Source organism: Pagrus major, chromosome 7 (genome assembly GCF_040436345.1).
Source record: "Pagrus major chromosome 7, Pma_NU_1.0".
Taxonomy (NCBI): domain Eukaryota; kingdom Metazoa; phylum Chordata; class Actinopteri; order Spariformes; family Sparidae; genus Pagrus; species Pagrus major.
In genome coordinates this window covers 15,758,026-15,783,564 of record NC_133221.1, presented here as the reverse complement: position 1 = coordinate 15,783,564, position 25,539 = coordinate 15,758,026, and the positions used below count along the sequence as shown (strand labels likewise).

Here is a 25,539-nt window from a genome sequence, read left to right as displayed (position 1 = left end):
CTGTAAAAATCTCATCACATGCAGCCAGTCTGCTCAAATCATCGGATCCAGTTTAAAAACAGAGGACAATGTTGTTTCAACTTGAGACACACTGCTGAAACCTGTAATGTCAGGGTGTCTGCTGACAGAGGTGTGAAACTGTGATTTCATCATTCATAGCAGCCTCATTAAAACTCCAAAGATATGACCGAGCTTATAAAAGTTTATCCAGTCAATGGGTTTGTTTTTAGTTTAATGGAAAAGAAGCAGGCTACTCTATGATTTGTCTTTTCATTCTTTGCTTTTCAATCCTTGTTCTCTCTGTCTTTCTCTGTGCCCCAGTCTCTTACTCTCTCTCCATTTCTCCATCTATTCCCTCTTCTCATATTTCTGCTGTGCTGGCTTACAGTTTGACACACTGACATAAGGGACAGTGCTGAATATTTAATGAAGATTGTGATACACAACAGAAATAAGCCCTATAAATGCTCCCTTTTCGCAATAAACATTTGACAGCTTCAGTGATAGTTATTTCAGGGTTATTTCTGAGAAGGTCAACTTGTTTTCCTCTTGTGTGCTCAGTCAATCATTAGACATAATGGTCAGTAAGGGTCTTTACAGTCTTGATCTTGCAGTTAAGTACAGCTGAAAAGCTCTCTGGCTGATCACATATTGATCAGGCATTGACTGGCTGCGCTAACACGTGACTCGGTCTGCAAGTCTCCACTAAAGAGACACATAAATAATGGAAAATGTGTCCGCACAAACTGCAGTATGCAAATACAGTAAATACATCAACCATGACAAATTAATAAATTCTATTAGGACACAGCACATGGCCTAACAAGCACAGCACCTCCCCCACACATACAGACCACATGCACACTGTACACATAACCCCCCTCCCTCTTTTGCCCACACACATGGACACACAGTACAGTATGCCCTTTCTCATATAGACAGCAATCACTTAATAGCTCACCTCCAGATACTGGCATTAATGTCAAGGCTGCCCTCTTGTTTTTCCAGTTCCCATGTGTGAAACACTCCAAAGTCAGCAACAAGCACAAAACACACTCACATGATCTGTTGCTTTGTCTCAGTGGCTCATGAAACGGGAAGTGACTTGTAACAGAGGGATTATGGGTAGGAGCGTGCAAGCGTCTGGGACGAGTGTGTGTGTGTGTGTGTGTGCACGTGTGTGTGTGTGTGTTATGAGGCGGGGGGGTTAATGTCATAGCTAATCTTCTGATGTCCCCCAGGGCATGTCCTCCCCCCTATGAGACAGACGCTGTTATGACAATAGGACACTTGTGTTACTGTCGCCCCTGAGGGGCATCTGGAGGGATGGAGGGGGGCAAACATGCTGTCTGAAACAAGGGGCCTCAGATGTGTAGTTTCACTGAGATAAGTAAAATCAAGTAATTAAAAAAAAAATCACATTGTTCAAGAACAAACAGAAAAAAACATATTAATATAGTAAAGAGGAAGTTACCAATTCTGTGTTAAGGTTTGTTGCCACACTTCTAAATCCAAAGTTAGGTTTAAGACTGAACAGATTTAACATTAGAATGGTTGCATATAGGAAGGCCAGAAAGGGTGTTAATGGTACTGAGAAGAACCAGTCCTGCTAGGGTTGATCTCTAGTATCCATACTATCCATACCAGGTTTAGTAAAAGAGCTGAGTATCATATTATATGTCACGTGTAATATCCTAAAAAGTTAAGTCCTAAAAGCAAGAAACAAAACTACCATGACAGCAAATCCACAAAAAACAAGGAGAATTACAAAAGCCAAAAGAAGAAAAAATCAGAAGCTCAGGAACACAGGCAGGAACATGGGAATACAAGGGACACGGGAGACACAGGACTGACATGGGGAAACAGAACAGACAAACCGACAAAGAGCGAGGGAACAACACAAACTTAAATACAAACTAAACTAACAAGGGGATGAGGTGCAGGTGGAGAGACACTGGGAACAGGGCAGTGCTCACGAGGCTGATATGAGACAGGATATCAGGCTGGGGAGGAGCACAGGAGGGAAACAGAACACTAGAAACATGTGAACAGGAAGTGGAAAGTGACAACAAGACACAAGGAGGATATAACCACAAAATAAAGCAGGAAACAACTAAACCAAAAACTGAAACCATAACAATATACAATATATTGTACAGAACCAGAAGCAGCTAAAACAAAATCGGTCTTGGCCTTTAATTGACTTTAATTAATTGATGAAACTGCCTGTCTGTTTTCAACTCACTGTGCATCCACAATCAAACCACAAATTTTTCCCGCTCAAGTGTGTTTGTTCCACTGCATTTGGAGATAAGTTATTGTCTTGGAAATCATTTATGTGTCCCTTCATTCCTGCTCATTCTTTCAGGGTCATAGAAGACTGGAGCATATATGGGTTAAAACTGGTTGAGAGACACCCTGAACTAGTACCTGGTCAAATTAACAAAGATAAACCCTGTTTCCACCAAAGTACTCTCTGTATAGTAAACTATGCCCATACCCAACCCGAGGTAACTGTACCTAAACACAAGATCTGTTTTGCGTTTCCAAATATAGGCAGGGTTGATGACCAGGGCTTTGGGGATAACCCCTTTCTCTTTTCCAGCAGTTGGAAAACAACAGAAGAGACTTGAAGAGACACTGATTCCTGTTTCTAGTCATGTTAGGGATACGGCTCTAAGGATGACAATGATGGTTTATCGGTCCTTCTGTCTGTCTGTTGATCGGTCGTCCACTTTTGTCCACACTAAAATTTACCTAGAACTATTGGATTGTTTGCCATGACATTTTGCACATTCATGAGATAATGGAGTCTAATGATTGGATGATTCTTAGGACTTTTACTCTACCAACAGACCATTTTTCAATTACAGGATGATTTGTAGTTCACATTCATAACCCGCTAAGGATTAGTTGTAATGACTTTGTGTGAACCCCTGACCTCTTAAACCATAATCAGGTCAAAATCTCAATTTATCCAAAAAACAAGAAAACAGCTTCCAGCTTATAAAAATAACAGTACACGAAAATGTGAATGACTAAGGGTTTTACCTTGTAAGAATAGTCAAACATGCATTTCACGCATCACTGTTATACTGTTATGTTGTTTTCCTCTATTATTTTATGTCTTAATTGCCTGTATTTTTTCTATCTTGGATGTTTGTATTCATTATTGTTTCAATCTTATTTTGCTGCTCCAAGTAAATTTGTTACAGTCAATTGTGATTAAATGTCTGCTTATGTTTCGTCCACAGTGAAAACAATAAACTATTAATCATTAAAAAAAGAACTTACCACTCTAACACCATAGTGTCTTCCATGCATTGATGTGTGCTATAACTAAAGCAGAGTAATATGATATGATTAAGTAATGAATGCAAAATTGGTAGCATTTTGTTACTGGTTTTGTAATATTGAGTTTAAACATTGGATCCAGTGACCTGTTAGTAGATGTAACCAGAGTCTGTTGACTGTTTCCTTTCAAATATCCCTTTTTAAACACGTAACTGCCTTAGGCTGAAACAGACTCCTCTGCTTTAACCTACAGATTATCTTCCTGTACGGACAAGTTAAACCAGCTGGGGCTACTGGGAGTTCAAAAACTCATCCACACCCACTAACAGCACTGACAGTAAACACAGGGAAACAGAGGGGACATTGCTTAAAGATCTTCACAGGTAAGCACAGCTGCAACCTCCCTCTGACCATTACTTGTTCTTTCTTTTTCTTATCCTGCATGAATCTTTTTCTCTGACTCATTTTAGCATATATAAGAGTAAATGTTGGGCGAAAGGCACAGTGTAATTTTTTTATTGTTGTTTTTACCATATTTTAAATATTTAATCATTAATAAAAATGTAATCAAAATTACTGCACAAGAAGCTTAATGCTCAATCCCACTTATATCTTGAAGTAAACATGTATGTAACGCTGTGATCCTACCCTCTCACTGAAGTTACATAGTGCAGAAACAAGTGTTAGGGGGGCAGAGTGGCTGAGACAGGCACACCATTCACCCTATTACAAGACACTGTACCATCAACATGATTCTGAAGCTGTTATTTTAAGGCAAAAAAAAGTTACATAATGTTGCTTTAATGTGTGTCACTTCTTTCTGATCATGTTTCAGTTTACCCTGCAAAGACGATATCCTTGCAGGTTTAATCTCACTATTCAATGCCTACATTATAGTTCAACATTAGATTTTACAGCAAAATCTTCGAGAAATCAAAATATCCCATTTTTAAGTTTAGATTGTAAGGGAGTATGACTATATAATCAATGCAAGGTTTTTAGATAGACACAACTTAATTCATTATCCAAAGTAAAAAACAAATGCTTGCTATTGGTCAGATCCAAACATGACAAAGCTGAAATGCAACATACCTCTAAAATAGTCGCCTTGCAAATTGTCTTGTTTCTGGTTCAGACTTGTTCAAACACAGGAATGTCATTTACAAACAGTCGACCTGTTTAAAGAATGTGCCATTTAGCCTAAACCTTACTATCCATCTTTTTCTATCAGATCATTGGAACTATCCATAATGATCGGGTCAGTGACGATGGAAATGGAAGAAACAGAAGAAATGTCAAGTACCACAGACAGTATAAGATTCTTTCATCTTCTTCGTAATGAAGTCATTCGAGTGTCCCTTAAGGCTTGATTTGTGGACATTTCAATTAGTTCTTATTTTATTTTCTTGTTTTGCTCTTTTTGGTGCTGTCTTAGAATGGAGAACAGTGTCCGATCCAAAACAAGCTGGTTGGCTATTTTCACAAGACCTCCTCCACAGCAACAGAGACTCAAAGACGCTGTGCCTGAGCCTGGACATCAAAAAAGACAAGGAGGAGCAAGACCGAGCTTTAGTCACATTCTACCAAAGAGACAATGTTAAGTGGACTTCACCGCTCACGTGCACGCTTCAAGGTAGTCAATTAAATATTTTTACTTTTAACTTGTAACATAATCGTGTTGCTCAGTCTGGTGATTAAAATGTGTGTTTCTTCGCAGGTGATGTCGCATCAGGAAGTGGGGTCGATCGTCACGTGATTTCAACAGTCATTTTCAAGCTTATAAGTGGATTCCATATAAACTTAGGTTGGACACAATGACAACGTACATACAAACCAACAATGTTGATTCGGACTATAGAGAGGCAAAGTCCCTCCCTTTCTATTGGATTATCATGGGACCTTATTTCATTAAAAACATGCATGGTGGTTAGTGGCAAAAGGCGAATAATTTTTTGATTTAAAATACAATTTTTGAACTCAAGAGAGTCACATTTTGTCATAAAACTATTGAAATATAATCCTTTGAAAGACTGTCGTGTAAGTGTCGTATAAGTGAAAAGTGTCGTCCAAAACCTTGAAGAGCTGTTCCTGCATATTAGCATTAACTTTCATATATCTGCAGTTATTGTCTTACTTCTTCTGTGCCGAGGTGACCATGCTTTGGTTTTGGTGACGTATATTGTGCGAGACAAGTTCACTGAGTAGTTTCACATAAAAGTAAATGATACTTTACTATCTTTACAACAAACTGCTTATATTTAAACTTGACAAACAACATATTTGTAATTCATGACACAACTCAAACAAGATCAAAAGTTCTTGTGTCTCTCGCCATTAACCACCATAATGTCCTATGAGGGAAACCGGAAGGGGAGGGACTTTGCCTCTATTTACTGAAGGCAGAAATCTACAGATCAATCAACAGATGACAATTGAATAATTGTTTGAGTCCTTTAACAAACATAAATTTATGTGCAATTTCTAATAATTAACACAGCTTATCAGATATCTGGTAAGGTGAACTATGGGTCTAATACAACAAAAAAAGTTCTAGTATCAAAATATCAAAGCAGTAAAACTTTCTGACTATACAGTGCTCAGAGGTAATCTTCATTCTTGAATGAATTTTCTTTTCAGTCATTAACCTTGTGCTTGTCTCTTCTCAATTTATCACTGTTGCAGGACGTACAGCCATCACACAAATCTTCGAGGGTGAGCCCGACCACCTCATTCCCTCAGTTTCAGATGAGCTGCTTGACAATAACATGTTCACCATTGCAGGCCGGATGATTGGTCATTCCTTCTTGCATTGCGGCCCCAGTTTCCCGGGACTTAGCCCAGCCTTAATTCACATTCTCTTTGGAGGTTCGTTGGAGAGTACTCCTGTGACACTACGAGACTGCCCTGACCTCGACATCCGTGACGTTCTGAAAATGGTGAACATGAAAAGTATTGAGGCCTATATTTTCTACTAAAAGGCTCCATCTGTTACTAAGTGCACTGAGCCCGGCATCATAAAAGTGCAACCAATGCAATTTACTCTATGTGTGCTGCATCAATAAAACATGTGTTTCATTATGTTTTATTCCAGCTTGATGGAGATGCAGAATTAAAAGAATGTGACTCCATCAATCAACTCTGCCTGTCGTGGGACCTGCCAGCACCAAATGCTACCAATAGGAAATGGCTGTATGGAAAGCTTCTCTTGCATGCTGTAATGTCAACGTTTTATTTATTCTACTTTAGCTTCTCAGGTTAATATCTCCATGCTAATGCTGAACACACTGACTCCTGTCATTAGATAAGATACAGTATGATTTCACTATGTCCTTAACAACTATTACTGAGAGACGTCTTTCAAACAGTCTTGATAAGGGCTCACTAAAGGCCACTTTTTCGCTGCCAGGCATTCAACAATTTACTGTAAAGGCCATGTTGTCACCTAGAGTTGACATCTTACTGTCAGCAGGAAAAAAAGGACATCAAAGTCTGCTTTCTTGACAACTGCACTACAAGTAAAAGGGCACATTTTTTTCCACTTTATCTGTCAAGACAATTTTCACCCTCTGTTGCCACAACCATCAGAAGTCCTTCTACACTGACATCTGCAACAGAATCGAACAGTACATCTTTATCATTCAAATTTCTGTCGTTTGAAGCCAGATACCTGAGTGCCCTTTGGTTTTTAAAGTATCCAAGTGACATCACTCACATTTCGCAGATTTTTGGAAAAGCTATTTTTTGAAGAAACAGAGTAGGGTTTTTTTTTGGCACAACTTCACCTACTCCCAAGGTTGCGTGGAGAAGGGAAAAGGTCTAAAGAGGTCAAAAGCTCCAGCAACACCTATAGTATATAGAGAGAGCTATTTTTGGGAACTGTAAAATAATGTACATATGAAGACATTTAATAATTGCTGGTGGGGTCAGGTAATGCATTCAAAACATCTGGCTATGCCGAAGACCTATCACTGCTTTATACTTAAACTTATAAATTCTCCAGAGGAAATATATTCAACATAACTTGTATCTTCTGAAATAAATATGTTTTTACAGCTCTGATGGAGCTCAGGATTTATCAGGGGGACTGCTGCTTTACTCCAAACAATTTTACTGTATGTGTTTGGATTTGCAAAAGAACATAGAACATTTATTAACATAAGATCCAAAGTGGTGTCTTCAAACTGCTAATGAAGTGTCACTTCATTAACCTACATTTTTAAATACAGAAAGAGTAGCCGTGATTTATCTTGTGTAAATTGTGTTTTGTCTCCTGTATTGCAGGTTATCGAGAGAACAACGTGTCAAATCGATCAATTCCGAAAAGGCTTAAAAGAAACAGGGCTATGGACACTCCTCATTCACAGAAGAGATGTAATCCCAATCCTCTTTCCCCGGGAATCAGAAGCACAAGTCACACCACAGGTACAGCAGTCAGGGCACATCTAAAAGCTCATTCATGCTCTTGGTGGGTGGGTGGGTGGGTGGGATGGTTGGATGGATGGATGGATGGATGGATGGATGGATGGATGGATGGATGGATGGATGGATGGATAGATAGATAGATAGATAGATAGATAGATAGATAGATAGATAGATAGATAGATAGATAGATAGATAGATAGATAGATAGATAGATAGATAGATAGATCCTTATGTCCGTACTCTGCATTAATTTGGTCCGTATTTCTGCATGTTTTCTCAAAGCTTATGGATACGGACCAACACTTTTGGAAGGGAAGGGAGCTAATGAGCCTTAAAAGTAATCCTTTGCTGCAAATAACTGTCACTTATTTGTAGGGTTGTACCGATCCGATCATGTGACTCGGAAATCGGGGCCGATCACGCCACTGAAGACTCGATCGGGACTCGGACGTTACGACCCGATCAGAGATCGGTTTTATATATATTTATTTAGTCATTATTTGTATTAGATTGTTGATATATGGGCTACTGGTGATTCAAAATAAAAAAAATAAAATGAGTATTTACTACCACCGTTTACGACATGCGCATGCGCAGAAGACCAGCACGCCAGTTTGTTTTGAAGCGGAGTGGCGAGTTGTGGCGCACCATGTCTGCTGTGTGGAAGTATTTTAAAGTGAGTGACGAGAACGATGCAGTTGCAAACTGTCAGATATGTAAATTTGGGATATCGAGGGGTGGTAAAATATAATAAAAAATAAGGGACACCTTGGATAGTTTTCTTCGATCTTTTTAATTTTTTAAATGTATTATAAGAGTATCGGATCGGGACTCGGTATCGGCAGATACTCAAAAATCAAAGGACTCGGACTCGTATCGGGGGCAAAAAACCCTGATCGGAGCATCCCTACTTATTTGAGTATAGTGTTATTTATTAGACGAACTTTGAAAAAACATACAGTATGATTTGCCTATTTTCTTTTCCTTCACAAGAACTTTAAATCAAATTGTCAATTGTAAACAGCCACTGTCAAGGAGTTTAGATTCATTCAAATGTCAGTGTACATTGCACCAATATCAAATACTAAGAGGATTGTATATTATTTTGAATACAACTGGAGCTACATGTGATTTCAGATGATCCTGGATTGCATCATATGGCCATCATCTGTCACGGTCATCTTTGAGAGCTACAAAGTAGTAGAAGACATAGACAATTCCGATGTCACAGATGTTTGCCGAGTATCTGGCTACTTGAAAGCATTTATTGAAAATGGTATGTACGAGTATTGTCACTGAGATATCCTTTTTAAGAATTAAGCATTTTCGCTAGCAGATTCTTTCTTCTTACTTTTTTTACACAGCGTCGTCAGCTGAGCTAAAGAGCCTCGTAAAGTTCTGGATAGGATGGGAGCTGCCGGCCACAGAGATGAAGGTGGAAATAGTAGACTCCAGGCTCCCGACAGCTTTAACATGTTTTGAGAAGCTGAGGCTGCCGAGGCATTACACAGCATACAATGCATTTCATCAAGATTTGTGTGCATGCATATCAACCAGTTACAGCGGTTTTGGCTGTGTCTGAAGTGCAATAATGTTCACTTTAAATGTACTTTGATTGAATATGTTGAACTTTCCCGTGTGTGTACTTGTTGTAATATGTATAATAAATCACAATGTTGTCGAGGTTGTTTAGTTGTATTTACACTGAGAAAACCACACTAACTAGACTGACTACATTACATCCTTAAGTCTTGTACATTTTTTCTTTTATAACTGAATACTCATCTACAACAGAAAAAAGATGGATATTTACAGCTTCTTAAATGCCTGTTCGTATGTGAACCTACTAGTTTTTTGAGTACCATCAATGACCACATGATGGTAGCAGAGGTGAACTGTTGTGTCCACTCTGCTTTCTCTGATGACAAGCAGCTCTTCACTCCACTTCTACTAATGCTTTCTCATCCATTGAGCATATGAGTGACCTTTACTAGCAAGTCCCTAAAGGTCATTCAAGCTTGTGGTGATAAAGTACAAAGGCTGGAATTACTCTGAGATGGCGTCCTACTTACTGTGTAAGAGGGAAAACAGCTGATTTACCATTTGACTCCTCAAACTGATTATCTGTTAAAGGTTAACCTCTAGACAGATTAAAAAAAAAGATAGTGTGATGAATTTACTTGCTCATAGGATAAAACAACCCATAGTCAAACAAGAAAGACATCAAGAGACATTTAAGATCATTCCTGATGTTGTCAGCTGGAAAGTTCAGTGTTTACACTTACTTTCACCCATTCACATTGCTGATTAAAGAAATCTTGGAGGAGACCAAGGTTATGCTTTTGTAATCAAATCAAAAATGTATGTAATGTGATTCACGATATTATCCCCATAATCATCAAAATATTCCTAAAACAGTTAAACAAAAAATAAAATTGCACTAAAACATACTGAAATCACTTTAACCTTACATTTTATTTAAGAAACAAATATTTGTATTGCATCACAGATACAACAATCAATCAAAGAATCTTAAATAAGCAATTATAAATCTTAAGGTCCCCCTGCACAAATAAAGGATAAATAAAGGGTGGTACCCTCATCTGCAATTTTTAGTTTGGAATCCAAAGTATTTGCACACATTCAATTAAGCATGTTTTTGTCTGGGATACAAGCTATAACTTCAGCCATGCTGACAGACTTGACAAATTAGAATCAAAATAACTTTACTGTCCAAAGTTGAAAGTTGTCTCACCCAGGGAAATACAAACACAAACATGTCCACAGGATTATCTTAGGCAATTCAAAACAAATCAGGACACCAATAAAGGACTGTACATCAGTGAGCTAAACAGCTTTTTGAAGTCATCCATGTGAGGATATTCACGATTATTTTGATAGACGATTATCCCAATCAACCACACCACAATCAACTTATTGTGACTGTTTTCCATCTGCGATAAAATCTTTGATTCTCCCATCTCTAGCTTGCAGCAATCTGAAACAAAAGGAGAGGAACGGGCGTGGAAGTGCCTTTAAAATGTAGGAATTCAAGCCTTTCAAATGTGAGTGCTCTTGCACCAATATTACACATACTCTTGTACTTTTATTGTTCTGTTCGCACAAAGTATCATGTCTTTGACCTGCTTTAATGTTTAATGTGTGTTTATCTTCCTTTTACACTGTTCCTAGCTCTAATTCTTAGTGTCAATAAAACATTTCACTGTTCACGGCAGTATACAGCTTGACAATGCAAGTTCCCTCCCCATTCACCTCTCTCTCTCTCTCTCTCTCTCTCTCTCTCTCTCGGCCAGTCAGTCAGAAACTCCCCTGTTCCTCAACACGCAGGACATTTGCAGACTATAGCAGCAACAAAGAAAGCTCCTCCCTTTCAGCACATCTGGAAGAGTAGACGAGTGGAGAGGCACATACCAACGACTCTCTCTGGGTTTATTTGTATCACTGGACTAACCAAGTCTTACACTTTGGTTAGTCAGGAAGACTGCAACTGCAACTCCTCCACCTGACTTCAGACTGCTGTTTTCCTGAAACTACCTCAGTGCTGCATTAACACCACTCCGATCAGGGAGTCAAACGTACGTCCATCTTCACTGATTGACAGCACCTACAAACTGCAGGTATGTAATGTTAGTTTACCACAGACAGTTTATGCTTCCTGCTTTCTCTTTATCTCGCTGTATCTAATTTCCTACTCTTTCAGCCGATGCATGACGGGAAAAACACTCTGTCACAATGTAAATGTATTCTCTGTTAAGCTCTGGTGTGAGTCAGGCCAGAGGAGACTCCTTTGTTTGAACAGCTATCATGCATTAGAGTTTGCAAAGTGGTATCGGTGTGTAGTTAAACGGTAACACAATGAGAAACACTAATGTACAAGAAAACCTAACAGGGTATGCAAAGGTCTTTATGCTCTCTGGCGTGGGCACCAACAAAGTGCAGAAGTTAATATAGAGTACAAAAAAACAACTCCTTCTGATATTAATGTCATCATAGATCACACAGATGTCACATGCAGTCACTTCTACTTCATGATCACACTTCCTGATTTTACGCTCCTTACTTCACTCTGTTTTATTTGAGCATTCCTGTATAACTGCATGAGTCCCTACATGTCTAAACTCGCAGAGCCACCATTATCAACATATCCTGTTGTTTCTCACCTTCTGCTTTACACACATGGTCCTGAAGCTGGCAGCTGTGAGTTGAGTCTTCACATCATGACATTCAGCTCACGTCCAAACTTCTCTGTTGTTTCTGTTCTTTTTCTGTTGTAGAATTGCTGTAAAACAACAAGAAAGAGTTAGCCTTACCACTTAAAGTCACATTTTTCCCTGCTGGGCTGCTGGAAAGCTGTTATTTCCCTCTTTCTTTCTTTTTTTTCTTTCTACCAATGCCTGGTACAAAAATATTCCTGACATTTCAACTTTTACTGGCACTCTTGCCTCTTTTCCAAGACTGCAGAATATACAAACTGTGAGCGTTTACATGAAAATAATCATGAAAATACCAATTGGTGTCTGTGTGGCTGTTATTATGAATTCTTTCCAGCATCACTCTTCTAATCAAGGCCTGTCAATTTCCTCTATGTTTCACATCCTTCAATTCTCCTGCTTCTGCACTGTTTCTCCTCTGTGATTGGGCTGGTCAGTTTGTGACTTATCAACATTGTTTCACTTCAATTTTTGATACTTATGACCCTGAAAGCATACCAAAAACAACCATCTAAATCTAATTTTAGGTTTTTACGTGAGGGTTTCACATGAATTAACTTGCCGTGGCAGAGTAACTTGTGTATGTATATAATCTGCAAAGTTGAATATGTGAGCTCCTACTGTTTTGCATAAATGATTTTTATGTAACAACAACATATAAATGTACCTCATTTACATCACCAGGTATAATATTTGCCATCCATTCCTGTTCGGTCTTAGATAGCATTTAGATTAAACTGCAGAACTTTTCCTTCGCAGTTTATTCTCCCAAAAAGTCTATTAAGATTTCAATGTGTGGCCTTTGAATAGCCCAAGAAATAGTCCGAATCAGTCTCTGCTTATAATGACGGAAAGTCACAGTGCAGCAGCCTGCCAGACACAAACCACCCCACCCATTACCTCACTCTGGGCTATGATTTAATATCATTCAATGAGCTCATATTCACATTAAGTACCATTCTGGTGTCAGCAGTAAGGAAGTTATGTTTAATTTTAGGGTGTTGTTGAGAGAGAGATTACAATCATATGCTGCATATTGCATTAAAAATAGAAAGGCTGATAGGAAATGGCCCTACACTTCCATACTCTGCTCTCAGCTCCACTTACTATCACTAAAAAGAGGAGCAGCTGCTTCCTCAACATATATCCAGCCTAACAGAAAAAATGTACAACTCAGATGAAGAGGTACAGTCCGCAGAAGTGATGCGGAGAGTGAGACAGATGGGCAGGGAGTCAGGGGCAGGGAGGTGGGAGGGTTTACACACTCAGGAATGTGGATGTGGAAACGGGAGAATGGACAGGGAGGGTCATGCTAGGAAACACACTGGGTAGAAATAGGCAGGATGCCAGGGTCTTTCACATCCAACCCACTTTAATACACCTCAGAAAGTCACAGTTTTTGACACTGCTTCCACTCCGACTGTTTCTTGGTTTTTCAAGAGAGAGCAACTTTCATGTCAGTGTACGAAAAACTCTTCTTGTATTTTCCCACTGCTGGCTTACTGCTGCTTTACAGAAGCCACAGAAAGTTGGCAGGAGTGAAACTGCAGTCTCTGGGTCTGGCTTGACAAAGCCAAAATTACAGGCATCTAAATGTGGATATTTAAACGAGTTTCTTAAAAGGAATTTATTAGTTCTTTCACCCATTTGTTTGTCTATTTAGTTCCACATGTAAGTTTCAGGACTTTAAACCAGGTCAAGAAAATAGCATTTACATTGTGTGCCCTTCTAGCCACAGTCTGTCTCTTTCTACTCACTGTAACCTTGCTCTGAAACATAGATAACCACTTTTTCTGTGTCTTTGTTGACGTGCTATATCTTTATAGTGTGTAAAATGTTAAAAATCCCTGTGTTCATGCTGCATGCATATTTTTAGGATGCCATTAGGAGGAGGAAACAAGTGTGGCCGCTGTCAGAAGATAGTTTACTTCGCAGAAGAAGTACTCTGTGATGGCCGGAGCTTCCACAGGTCCTGCTTCGTGTGCAGTGAGTCAACTCTTTGCTACTTCCTGTCATTGTCAATTCGGAAACCGCTGAACTTCTTGTCCCTTTGCATTATTTATTTGTCACAAGTAACACTGACCTTATGTAAACTGTTGGTTCTTCTATTCTCAAAGAAAAAAATGTAAATGCATGGGTGTAGTAATAACCTAAAATAAAGATGGTGTTGTAGCATTTTACATGACATAATACTTATGAGTAGGGGTAGACCGGTTATCGGCCCTGGCTGATTACCGGGCCGATAGTCAGCATTTTCCGATTATCTGTATCAGTGATCAGTCAGATTACCGATAAAATAAACTAATTTAAAAATGTGATATTTTGGCTCTGATACAGCATCCTCTCACACAATGTCCCACCGATGGGACAACGATATCTGATTGTTATGATATGTTGATGAAGGTTCTCAGTCATCCAGGTCATAGTAATTCTAAGTGCTGGATGATAAGCAACTGGATGTGTTTCAGTTTCTTGAAGATGTTTCACTTCTCATCCAAGAGGCTTCTTCAGTTCTAACTAACTGGAGGGGAGTTACAAGCTTTCAATATCTGTTCGGGAGTGTCCTTACAGAGTCGTTAAGGACACGTGTGAGCTCTCTGTGAGTTTCAGAGTCGTTAGGGCCGCTTGTGGGTCGTTGACCCAACCGGCCTTCATGTGGGTTGCTCGGGCTAGGTGAGCCCAGGTGTGAATGGTTGTTCGGCTGTCTGGGGAGGGAGCTCAGTACTGTATTGTAGCTGGAACAACCGTGGGTGATAATTAATGTCGTAGGCCACCTCCTCTGTTCAAAGACGATCTTCCAGTTTGACATAGGTGGATTCCATCTATTGCGCAATTAGAGCAGCTATTCCTGTATTGTGTCAAATCATACTTTTGAGGTAGATGAATTATAGGCCTGACTGATTACCGACGCTGATATTCACCATTTTTTCTATTATTGGTATCTGTGATTTTTCGGTTAGAACTCTCACACAATGTCCTGTCCACAACACTATCTGATTGGTAACACGTCACAATTACTAGCCTATAAACAATAAAATAATATGAATCTGCAAGTAGTAACTGAAGTAACTAGTAACTAAATTTATCAAAAGTATTTGGGTAAATTGTACTTTGTTTCATTCCATCACTGGCTATTTTTTAACAAGCCATAGTTCGGCCCCCACCTTCCATATTTAGGCAGTTAGCCACTGAGACAAAAAACTACACCAGCAAGAGAATCTATCTACACTTTTTTTCAAGATCTTAAAATTAGAAAACATGCATTATTACTGTTAAAAAATAATACCAAAAAAAGAAGTGCATTAAAATAAAGAAAATAAAAAAACTCTTTCTCTGCCCTAATTTGAAAAATATGAAGGTTCATGGAGTTCTGAAGGGAGTTATTTGCGTTTGTGTTGTAATCGAACATTCCTGTGAAGGAATTTAGATGAGAACATTTTTCTTCGACAGAACCATTCCATTTAAGGAAACAGATATGAGCTTATCTAAACACATGTGCTCAAGCACATGCAGATATGCAAAACAATAATATATGTATGTGTGTTTGTGCAGTGGTGTGCAATAAGAGCTTGGACAGTACAACTGTTGCTGTTCATATGGATGAAGTTTACTGCAAGGCGTGCTATGGCAAGAAGTATGGACCAAAAGGCTACGGTTATGGCCAGGGAGCAGGGACCCTCAGCACCGACAAGGGAGAGTCTCTGGGCATTACACATGAAGAGTGAGTAACACACAAACACACACTTTCTGATCGCTCTATAAGGCCCTGTGTCAGCATTATCTCTTTCTGTCTTCATCAGACCTGCTCCTCATCGTCCCACCAGCAACCCAAACCCGTCCAAGCTGGCTCAGAAGTTTGGAGGGGCAGATAAGTGCCCTCGCTGTGGCAAGTCCGTCTACGCAGCTGAGAAAGTGATTGGAGCCGGGAGTGTAAGAAAAAACGTACACATACTGTACATATGCATGCTCTCAAAAGCACATCTGTTTGAAAATGGATCTCTATTTATTTACAGTCGTGGCATAAGAGTGGATGTTTCACCTGTGCCACATGTAAGAAGAGCCTTGAGTCAACCACACTAGCTGACAAGGATGGAGAGATCTACTGCAAAGGTAAAACCCCACTGTCTTCACTTCACTTCATATGAATCATAATATATCGCTAAACAATCAAATAGCAACCTGTATTTGGTACTGCACAAGCATTCTTCAACACAGATTTGACCTGTTTATACCAAACTGTTGTCATGAGTATTGTCTGGTTGTCACAGCTACCACAAGACGTAGCTCTGTGAACGTGGTTTCACACACGTCTCCTATACAAGGTGTGGGCAACATTTTTTTCTAGAGGGTCATTCTGACTTACAAAATGTAAGCGTAGTGCCACAAATTGGACAACTGAATCAAAACAAACATAAAAACAAACACATAATTACTAAACTAATTCTCAGTACCAGATGCAGCACTGAATGAAAAAAGATCAGGCTACTATTTACTATTCATGAACAAACATGTCGTCTTATACTTTGTGTACAAGACCACATCAACTTATTGTCTCTTTTACAGATGTAACTGTAACTAACCTATGAGAATAAATTATAACTGTAAGATATTTATGAATGACAACATGAAAAGCAATGCCTAGCAAGTAATTTAGCCTAATGCGTAAAGTTGACACCTCTCTTTGCAAGACCATCACAGTCGAGAGTAATGTGTGATGTTGAAATTGCGCAGCACAGAGGACAGGTGTTTATCAGTCAGTCGTCATCTGTAACGTGACTTGATGAAGTTCAGTCATGTCTCCATCTTGACAACTGCTCAAGGACATTAAATTAAATGCGACCGCTATTGTAGCTTTTCACTTGAGGTGAGTAAGAGTCAACTTCAGGCCTATTGTCCAATTGAAATGAAGACAGCACCCTCTATTGGAATCAAGCTAAATAGCAATAAAGACTCACTGTAGTCGCTCGCCTTGAGATTCTTTAACGGGGCCACTTCTTATTGCTTTTTTGGAGACTGTTTTATTTTTTGAGGACGCCCCCCGGCCATATTTTGCGTATGTGTGTCCTATATCTTACAAATAATCTATACGAAATATAAATATGTTTTCTAAAAGCTTGAACTATTATGCAAGTGAAAGTTCAACATTGTAGATAATCACAACTCTGACCAAAACTCAAGACTAAGATGAAGTTGTTCCCTTTTTTAAGTCTTATATCATAAACAACAATTCCATGTCAAAGTGGACCTAGGGCAATGCAGTGCAAATTAGTGATCCACCCAGATACATGTAACAGTCTGTAAACTTTCAACACATGCAAATGTCAGATAGTTTTGCCCTACTGTCATAATTATATTTCCTGCAATGCCACTCAGCAGTGCAGATTAAGGTTGGTAGACAGCACACGTATCAGTAGGAAACAGACTTCAACACAACACCAGATAAATTTAGGCCAGTTAAACTAATAACATTATATATTTTGTCATTTTTTAAATGTAAATATTTCATCATAAATATTTTAAATTAAATTCAAACTTAATTACAAAATTTAAAATGTTAGAACACTTTATTCATTTATTTATTGTAAATGACTTCTTGCAACCCACCTGCAGTACTTTCACAACCCATCAGGGGACCTTCTGTTTATTTTATTACTTTGGTCTCTTAATGGAAATATAGTCACATAGTATACTTGCAACCATGTTCAGGTCCACTCTGAGAATTGATTAATGGTTGAGAGGCCAAAATATTATGTATTTTAAGGTACAAGTAATTATATAATAGTTTTACAATAGAGTAGTTCTTGTGTCAGACCTGTTTTCAGTGCTGGTCCAGAGTGGTGGAGCCAGGCTGGATGAACTGTGTTGATCCATTCTGGGTGCCTTTGTCTGAAAGAGATGTGATAGCGGTGACACTTAATACAGATCACACAATGTATACAGCATGGCTATTAAAGGGCAGCACTGCACAGCCTAAATTAGGGGGGAAATGACTGAAGGCAAAACTCACATTTTTAGTCTCAAGTGAGAGTAAATCAACAGCTGTTATGTTGGCGGCCTGGGTGACCGAGTTGTAATAAACACAAGAATACACCAGAGGGCCCCCTAACACATAAGAATAACATCCTGTTCCCAAAAATAAAATAGCCAGGAATAACAAAAAAGCTTGTTTCTATTGCTAAACTCCTTTAAAGTTTTTATATGTATTCAATATAGAACAAATTGGCCATTTTGGTTTAGTACTCCACAGACCAGAGTCAGACAGTGTAGAAGTGTACTTCTCTGCCTCACAGAGCATGACCAGTGGTGAGAATACACCAGTTTTGCTAAATGTTTAACATTTTTTGCAGGCTGTTGCTTAATTTACAATGATTATCGCTGCAGCATTGCAACATAGCTGTGGTTCTAGTATTTCATTCTTTAATTAAAAGAATTTAACTAATTTTACATTGAAGGAGGAAAGCAAATAGCCCAACACAAGTTTCTGTAAAAGCTCTTCTATACTTCTTTGCAAACTAATCTTGCACATACTAAATTTTATTCAAAGCCTAGTGTCTGACATTTTAGCCTTTATGCATTAATAAAGGACATTTCATATCACTGGGCAGTCATTAAAACCTGTTTTTAAGGCAGACATTTTGACTTGTCAAAGCTGGAAAAGCACAGGTGTTAATAATTAATAAGTACTGTCAATGTTCACTCACTGAACATTTCTTCAAAAATACATCATACCTACACCCCTCTATTGAACAGTCCCATCACTGAAGTTATTCATAACCACCTGTGCTTTTCCTGCTATAAGTCAAAATGTCTTGTGTGAAAATGTTTTTCTTTATTTCAAGAATCCTCAATGACTCACACTGTCCATGTGGAAAAATAAATATGCTTCACCCTGCTCTTAGAAATCTCTTGTTTCCCAAGTCTCTTTAAAGGAAATGGAGATGCTTAGCTGGCTAGCTAACGTTAGCCTCCACTACTTGTGTCCTCAGCACTGTGATTCAGTCAAACAGTGCCCAACTATTTTTATTTTACCAATCATCCAGCAGTGAGTTATATCTCCAAAGACATTGTCGTGATCCTAAAACAACATATAATTACATATAAAGGAGACACTTTTAAGGTAACGAAAATGATTTTGAAAAACGAAACCCACTGCTAGCTAGATAAAAGTAAAGGCATAAAGGTAAAGGCTTTTTAGCTAACCTAGCTTTGACGCGAAACCCCTACTGTTGTTAGCTATTTGGGGATATACTGCTGATATTATACCACGTTTGCTAACATTACCTTTCTTTCCAACAGCCTGTTACGGTAAAAACTTTGGCCCCAAAGGTTTCGGGTACGGACTTGGAGCTGGAGCGCTGGCTCACACTCAGTAGGGACCGCTGAGCTCGTCGACATGCTGCACTACCGTGTTCATCCTGCAGGGGGCAGACCGCTGCCTGGTCACATGCACCCCAGGGACACATGCTTGATTAAAAGCTGCATTATAGACTGTACGGTGGAAAAGATAACATTATCATAGTCTCACATTGGCTATAGGTGATTATTAACGCTGTTATGGTAAACATTAATGCTTAAACAATACTGCATTGTTGGTTTGCACACTGCTGTAACTGAATTTTATCATCCTCTTCTTATTGTGAGGCTTTTAAATGAATGTTCAGCAATAGTCTTTATGTATTAGAGTAAGCGCTGCTTGTTCAAATGTGCTGCTTTCCACATGGGAAAATCATAATAAAATGTAAATATACTGATTTTAGTGTCGGTTTTTATTAATTGGTGCAAAAATGACATTAGAACATGTGAGTGAAACTGTGTGTGTGTGTGTGTGTGTGTAAGTAAGGAAAAGGGAAGTAAAGCAGTTTGTAAGGTACTGTTCAGCTTTAAGTTTCATGACACAAACATTGCATCCATTCCTCTCATAACATTACAGTGACACATCACAATGCTGCGACTGAGACAAAAAGCCTGGTATCTTGTAAAGGTAGGGGAATTACAGCTTCACTCCACCCACAAAGGTCACCAGGCTGTCATGTGAGAGCCATGTTGTGTCAAGAATGTGAAGAATGACACTTCAGTTTTTATTAAATGTCATAAATAATTAGGTTTCCCTTAATAGGGGGTTAATACAGTACAGTGACGTGGGCTTTAAAAGGTGATAGAAATCTAAAAACTGTTTCTTAATTGTAGTTTAATCATTGCATTCAGTTGCCTTTCATCAAACATGTGACTCAAGTCATTTGGTCCAAGTCTCAAGCAAGTCTTCAGTCATTTTTTCTTGGGCAAGGTCAAGTCACAGGTTGCGTCAAGTCAAGTTGAGTCCCAGTGCAAGTCTTTTTTTTTTTGCCCCCAAAATACTTCAGTCTCACCTGCAGTAGCCGATCTTTTATTTTCTGTCAAGTCAAGTTGCAAGTCATCAAACCAACGTCTCGAGTCGGCTCCCCCTTTTCAAATACAGTAGACAGATGAAATGGTTTACAAAAATAATGAGTGATTGGCTGATTAATCATTCATTTATTTATCTACTTAAAAACATTTCTTCTTGCTCTGTTTCTCCCTCACACATTGCAACACTTCTTTATCCACTCTCTGCCTCCCACTCACATTCCAGCTCTAAAAGAGAGACGGGAGAAAAAACATTTTTTAGGAACTTGAAAGGGAAGTTAACAAACTTTTCCAGTTTATTTATACTGTCAGGTGTGTGGCAGGTGTTTCTGAAAAGGTGCAGTGAGGCTTCAGTGGGAGATGGGTACACCCACCTACCTGTATTTCTGACACAGAGTGCTGTGTAATCCAACAGTCTGACACACACACACACACACACACACACACACACACACTCCTCCTGCCGGCAGCAGGAGGAGGCGGGGTGCTGGCTGAAGAGGAGAAAGTCCACAGAGGAGCCGGGCATGTTCAAACATATCCAGGCAGAGCAGCCTGCCATCCTCCACGGCGTGCTGTCAGTGCGCACAGACTGGAACACACTGTCACCACTCATGTCATAGCCCACACCGGTCATGTTTTCCTGAGGAACACTTGACGCAGGTATAGTAATGTGTGACATGTGTATTTAATGGATTGACCTTGAGACGCAGCACTGTATGAAGACTTCGGCTGAGCGTGGCCATGTCTCTGCCGGTCAAAGTGATGAGGGACGGGCTGCTGGAGAAGCGCAGCAGCGGTCTCCTCCAGCTGTGGAAGAAGAAGCGCTGCGTGCTCACAGAGGACGGACTGCGCCTGCACAACTGCAAAGGCGGCGGCGGCGGCGGAGGTGGTGGGGATGCTCCAAGCTCGGCGTGGAGCTCCAAAGCCAAGGAGCTCCGCTTTGAGCGCATGGTCACGGTGGACTGCGTGGAGTACAAGCGAGGGCTGGTGTACTTCACCGTGGTGATGGCGACGGGGAAGGAGATTGACTTTCGGTGTCCGCAGGACGGCACGGCCTGGAACGCGGAGATCGCGCTGGCGCTGGTGCGCTTTAAGAACCTGCAGGCCGTGCAAACTGGACGGAAGAGGCACCTGTCCACATCACACCTGGGCAGCACCGGGGAGGACGAGGAGCTCTGACCTGGACAAGGTGAGCCTTCATGGGGTGGAGGTGAAATAGGCTGGGGCTGTCTTCAGAATGTAGCCTATACACTCAAAAAAATAAGTTTGTTTTAAAGGGGCACTATGTAGTTTTGGAGAATAAATTCAAACAATAATACACACTCAGAAATATTTAGTTTTTTCCATAACTGAATAAACAAGCTGTACTCAGAGGAAAATAAGTCCCCCGTTATACTGTTCGAAGCTAGAAAGGTGGCAGGGTCCGCCACGTATAAACAAAGTAAAACAGTATGAAATTGTGTTGTCCTTTAAGAACAGTTTGTTTATTCACAAAGAGAGCTCGTTTGTTTAGACCAATCTAAACAAACGAAGAATCGTCAATGAAGATCTTTCTCTTCTGATAAAAATTTCTTTCCCAAAACTACACAGTGCACCTTTAATTTAATGGAAACGTGTAATCTTATAATAAAGGTTCAATGGAAAGTGTCACATTCAATGCAAAGTTTTTCATTCATGTTGAGTTAATGTAAATCAATTGGATAACTTAACATAATGTGTCTGTCTAGTGTTTATTGTATTATTTTTTTAAGTATTAAACTATAAAATCTGACAAAGAATTGAGGCAACCAATAACCTCAAATTTACCAAGTAAAGGAGACTAATAATTTTAAGTTGTTAAAACTATTTAGCTCATACAACTTAAACGTAATAGTCTACTTTAATTTTGGGTTAACCAGTTTCTTGACTTTTTAAAAAAAAAAGTAAATTCAATTACTAAAGTTTACAGGGTATTTAATTATGCATAATACATTTCCTGTGATAAATCACATATCTAGTTATTTAATTTATACACACTGGCTCAACATGATAAAAAAACGTTTCAAATGTGACCCTTTACATTGAGCTTATGTATTAAAAATAGATGGTAAATTTACATGTAATTGAAAATTGTAGTCAAATTACTTAATGAGTGTTCTTTTTATTAGCTTATTCAGCTTATTTATATATTAATTTATATTGGGTTTGGTCAGTGAGGCACAGCACCTTCCCACCCACCCTTTTTTCTTGTTTTCCTTTCCTTTTTTCTTTTTTTTAACTTTATTTATACAATACAACTTACAACAGGTAAGGTTTCAACAACTGCTGGAGGTAGTTCAGAGATCACATATAAACAAAACATAAGAATAAAAAAAAAACACCAAAACAAGCAAACATGAATACAAATAAAATGATTACAGATCAAATTCATTACCTAAGGCTACTAGTTTTCACAGCGTTCGAATTTTTGCAGTATTTTAGTGAGTCCAGTTAGTATTTTAAATATGATTTGAAGACAGTTAGGAATGTCTCAGATTTACTCGCAGTAACAACTTTGTGTCACAGAGGTCGACAGTGAAACCCAAATCAAAGCATCACTCAAACACCTCAAGGGCGAAGGTCGTGTCTGTTAGAGTTCCTCAACCATTTGCCATCAGAGACCCAAAAAAAGCTCCAACCAGTTCAGCCGCTGACTTCACTGACGACCTCCCCCTCTGTGGTTGAAAGGGTGCTAATGGTAACAAGCTGATGCAGTGATTGGATGGAATGAAAACATCCAGACTCTTGAGGAATGAGGTGGCACTCAAGCCTCAAGCTAAGCTAGTGCTAAAGGTTATTTACAAGTACCACCTCAGTGTTTACATGTTCCACTGTGGAGTGAAAGTCATGTCAGTTTTTTCCCCACTGCGGTCATCGGCCTTAAACGCACCACAGACCTTTTAGAACACAAACCCACTCTCACTTGAGGACATAATTACGATGCAATGTGAGCCTCCAAAATAACATCTGCCTGCCTCTCCCTCACTAGGCAGCCAAGTATTTTTAAACACACATGGACACACACACACACACACACACACACACACACACACACACACAAACACGCACACAAACCTACAACCTTCTGTTTTTATCCAACATAAAGACAGTTGGGCATTTGGTGGTAACAGAGCCATACTTTTCCATATTGAGGACACAGTCAGCAGCGTCACATGACGACAGTGTTATTTACTGAAACCGGTCACTGAAATCTCAAATGTTCATGAACTGAGTGTGTAAGTCTGAACTATGAGCTCACGGTCCAGGAATCCACAGCGATGCTTCCTTAAGAGAGCTGCAGTAGTCAAGTGCCCAAATTAACTTAGTAGCCGTGGTAACAGTGTAATGTAACTCACCACAAATGCACTTTAAGCTGCCCCAGTAACAATTGAATATTAAAAAATCTGCTCCTCTTTTTTTTCAAGCCTTTCTTCTTCTGGGGAGTGAACCAATCAGAGCGGAGAAGGGTAGAGGACGCCACATCCATTGGCTTGATTCCGTGGTGATGATGGGTTGTGCAGAAAGGCCATCAGCAAACATGGATTAAAGGACTGAGAGCAGGAGTCACACTCATGTCTTGATCTCCTATAGGAATATTTTAAGCGTGGATGAAAGTGTTTTTTTCAGTCATGACCTCAGTGCTTGAGGTCACTGTTGAGACTGCCGCATGAGGAAAAGATGGTGTCATTTGGAGAAAAACTGGAGAGCTGGGACACTGTTTAACCCTTGTGCCTTGATGTTTCAAAAATATCTTCTATTTTGGACATCATTTTCTGACGTCGCTGAAACAGCGGTCACTTTGTTTCTTCAGTCGTGCTTAGTTTTGATGGAAACACAATACCATGTGACTGGTTTTGAAAACGTTTGTTAAAGACTGAACAGATCTGCATGTTTTTCTAAAGCTGATCATGAAGAATAACTATTTTGCTCTTATTCATTGCATATTGTATTCTATATATTTGCTGAAACCATGTACAGTATTACACTCTTTAAAAGATAAAATAAATTTTTGACATTGCTGAAATATTTCACTTTCTATTTTTGAACAATGCTTCAGCTCTCCACACTGGAACATAAAATAACTAAGCAGTTTGCAGGCTGCAATTTAATTTAGGTTCTGACTATTAATGGCTAAGCTCATCTGTTTCCAGTTGTGCTGTAACCTTGCTGTTACAGCCTCTGGGAAACACACCCCAAACACTGTGGCATCACTCTCCTGCTCTTGCGTGCAAGTCAGGACACCTTTTGTTTGAAGGACTAATGAGAAGCAGAGTGAGCCTGAGGCATGTGCACACAAACATCCACCCACACACATTCACCTACAGAAGCTTACGTGCACACCCAGCATAAAATCCAGCAAGGCCTCAGCATCAGCAGACTCTCGTTAGCGAGGGCTATCATATATTGTTCATTCAAGCATCTTTTGTGTGCGACTGTGTGTGAGTGTGTGTGTGGGGCTCAGTGCAGGTCAGGAATAAAGGGTTGATTGTGTGGCGACTTCTCTCGTTACTGTGGAAAACCCCAAAGCGAGCCACACCGCATGAGTCAGCGAGGGTCCAGGAGGAGTGCGAAGAGAGGAGACACCAAGTGATGGATCGCTGGTCTGAACAGTGTGTGTATGTGTGTGTGTGTGTGTGTGGGCAGGTGTAAATACACAGAATAATGTATGTGGAGCAGTGCTCAGTGTTACGTGCAATACGTCCTTAAAGTCCAGCCCCGTCAGAGTGTGTGTGCTCACACTCCTTGGAGGAATGCTCTGTCTAAACATCATAACCTCTGTCCAGGGTATCTGGTTTTCCCTGCAGATAAACAGACACATACAGCGACCTGCAATTCCATAAACCAAGTCCGAGAACAGAGGAAGATCTAAAAGAGGAATGACAGTCAGAACAATGTTTACCTTATGTTATTACTGCTGTTATGATTCGTTTATCAGTGCTTGGAGAAAGAAAAAGCATGCTGACGGAAAGGCAGGTGAATTTTTCGAGGTCCAACAAAACATTTCCGAAGCTTCGCAGCAAAACAGCGTTGCAGCATTCTCCTAAACAACTGAAGTAGATGGGGACTTGTTTTAAAACATTAAAAAAACAACCAAAAACAAAGAGTTAAATTGCTCCATATAGCTTATCCAGCGTAATCCAAATTTCCAGAAGCCCTAAGATCCCAAATTGTTTTGAAAAGATGTTATTTA

At 39.5% G+C, this 25,539-nt stretch overlaps 2 protein-coding genes across 2 annotated transcripts; both read left to right on the top strand.

Annotated features, from left to right (window-relative positions):
• Positions 1 to 11,108: 11,108 nt before the first annotated feature.
• Positions 11,109 to 19,699, top strand: LOC141000372 (cysteine and glycine-rich protein 1-like). Its single transcript, XM_073471080.1, has 6 exons — positions 11,109 to 11,354; positions 13,825 to 13,934; positions 15,501 to 15,669; positions 15,749 to 15,878; positions 15,962 to 16,058; positions 19,245 to 19,699. The coding sequence occupies exons 2-6, from the start codon at positions 13,826 to 13,828 to the stop codon at positions 19,319 to 19,321; spliced, it is 582 nt and encodes a 193-aa protein (XP_073327181.1). The 5' UTR covers positions 11,109 to 11,354; position 13,825; the 3' UTR covers positions 19,322 to 19,699.
• A 1,185-nt stretch (positions 19,700 to 20,884) lies between these two features.
• Positions 20,885 to 24,374, top strand: LOC141000373 (pleckstrin homology-like domain family A member 3). Its single transcript, XM_073471081.1, has 2 exons — positions 20,885 to 21,519; positions 23,774 to 24,374. Exon 1 carries the CDS (start codon positions 21,072 to 21,074, stop codon positions 21,507 to 21,509), a length of 438 nt encoding a protein of 145 aa, XP_073327182.1. The 5' UTR covers positions 20,885 to 21,071; the 3' UTR covers positions 21,510 to 21,519; positions 23,774 to 24,374.
• Positions 24,375 to 25,539: the final 1,165 nt, after the last annotated feature.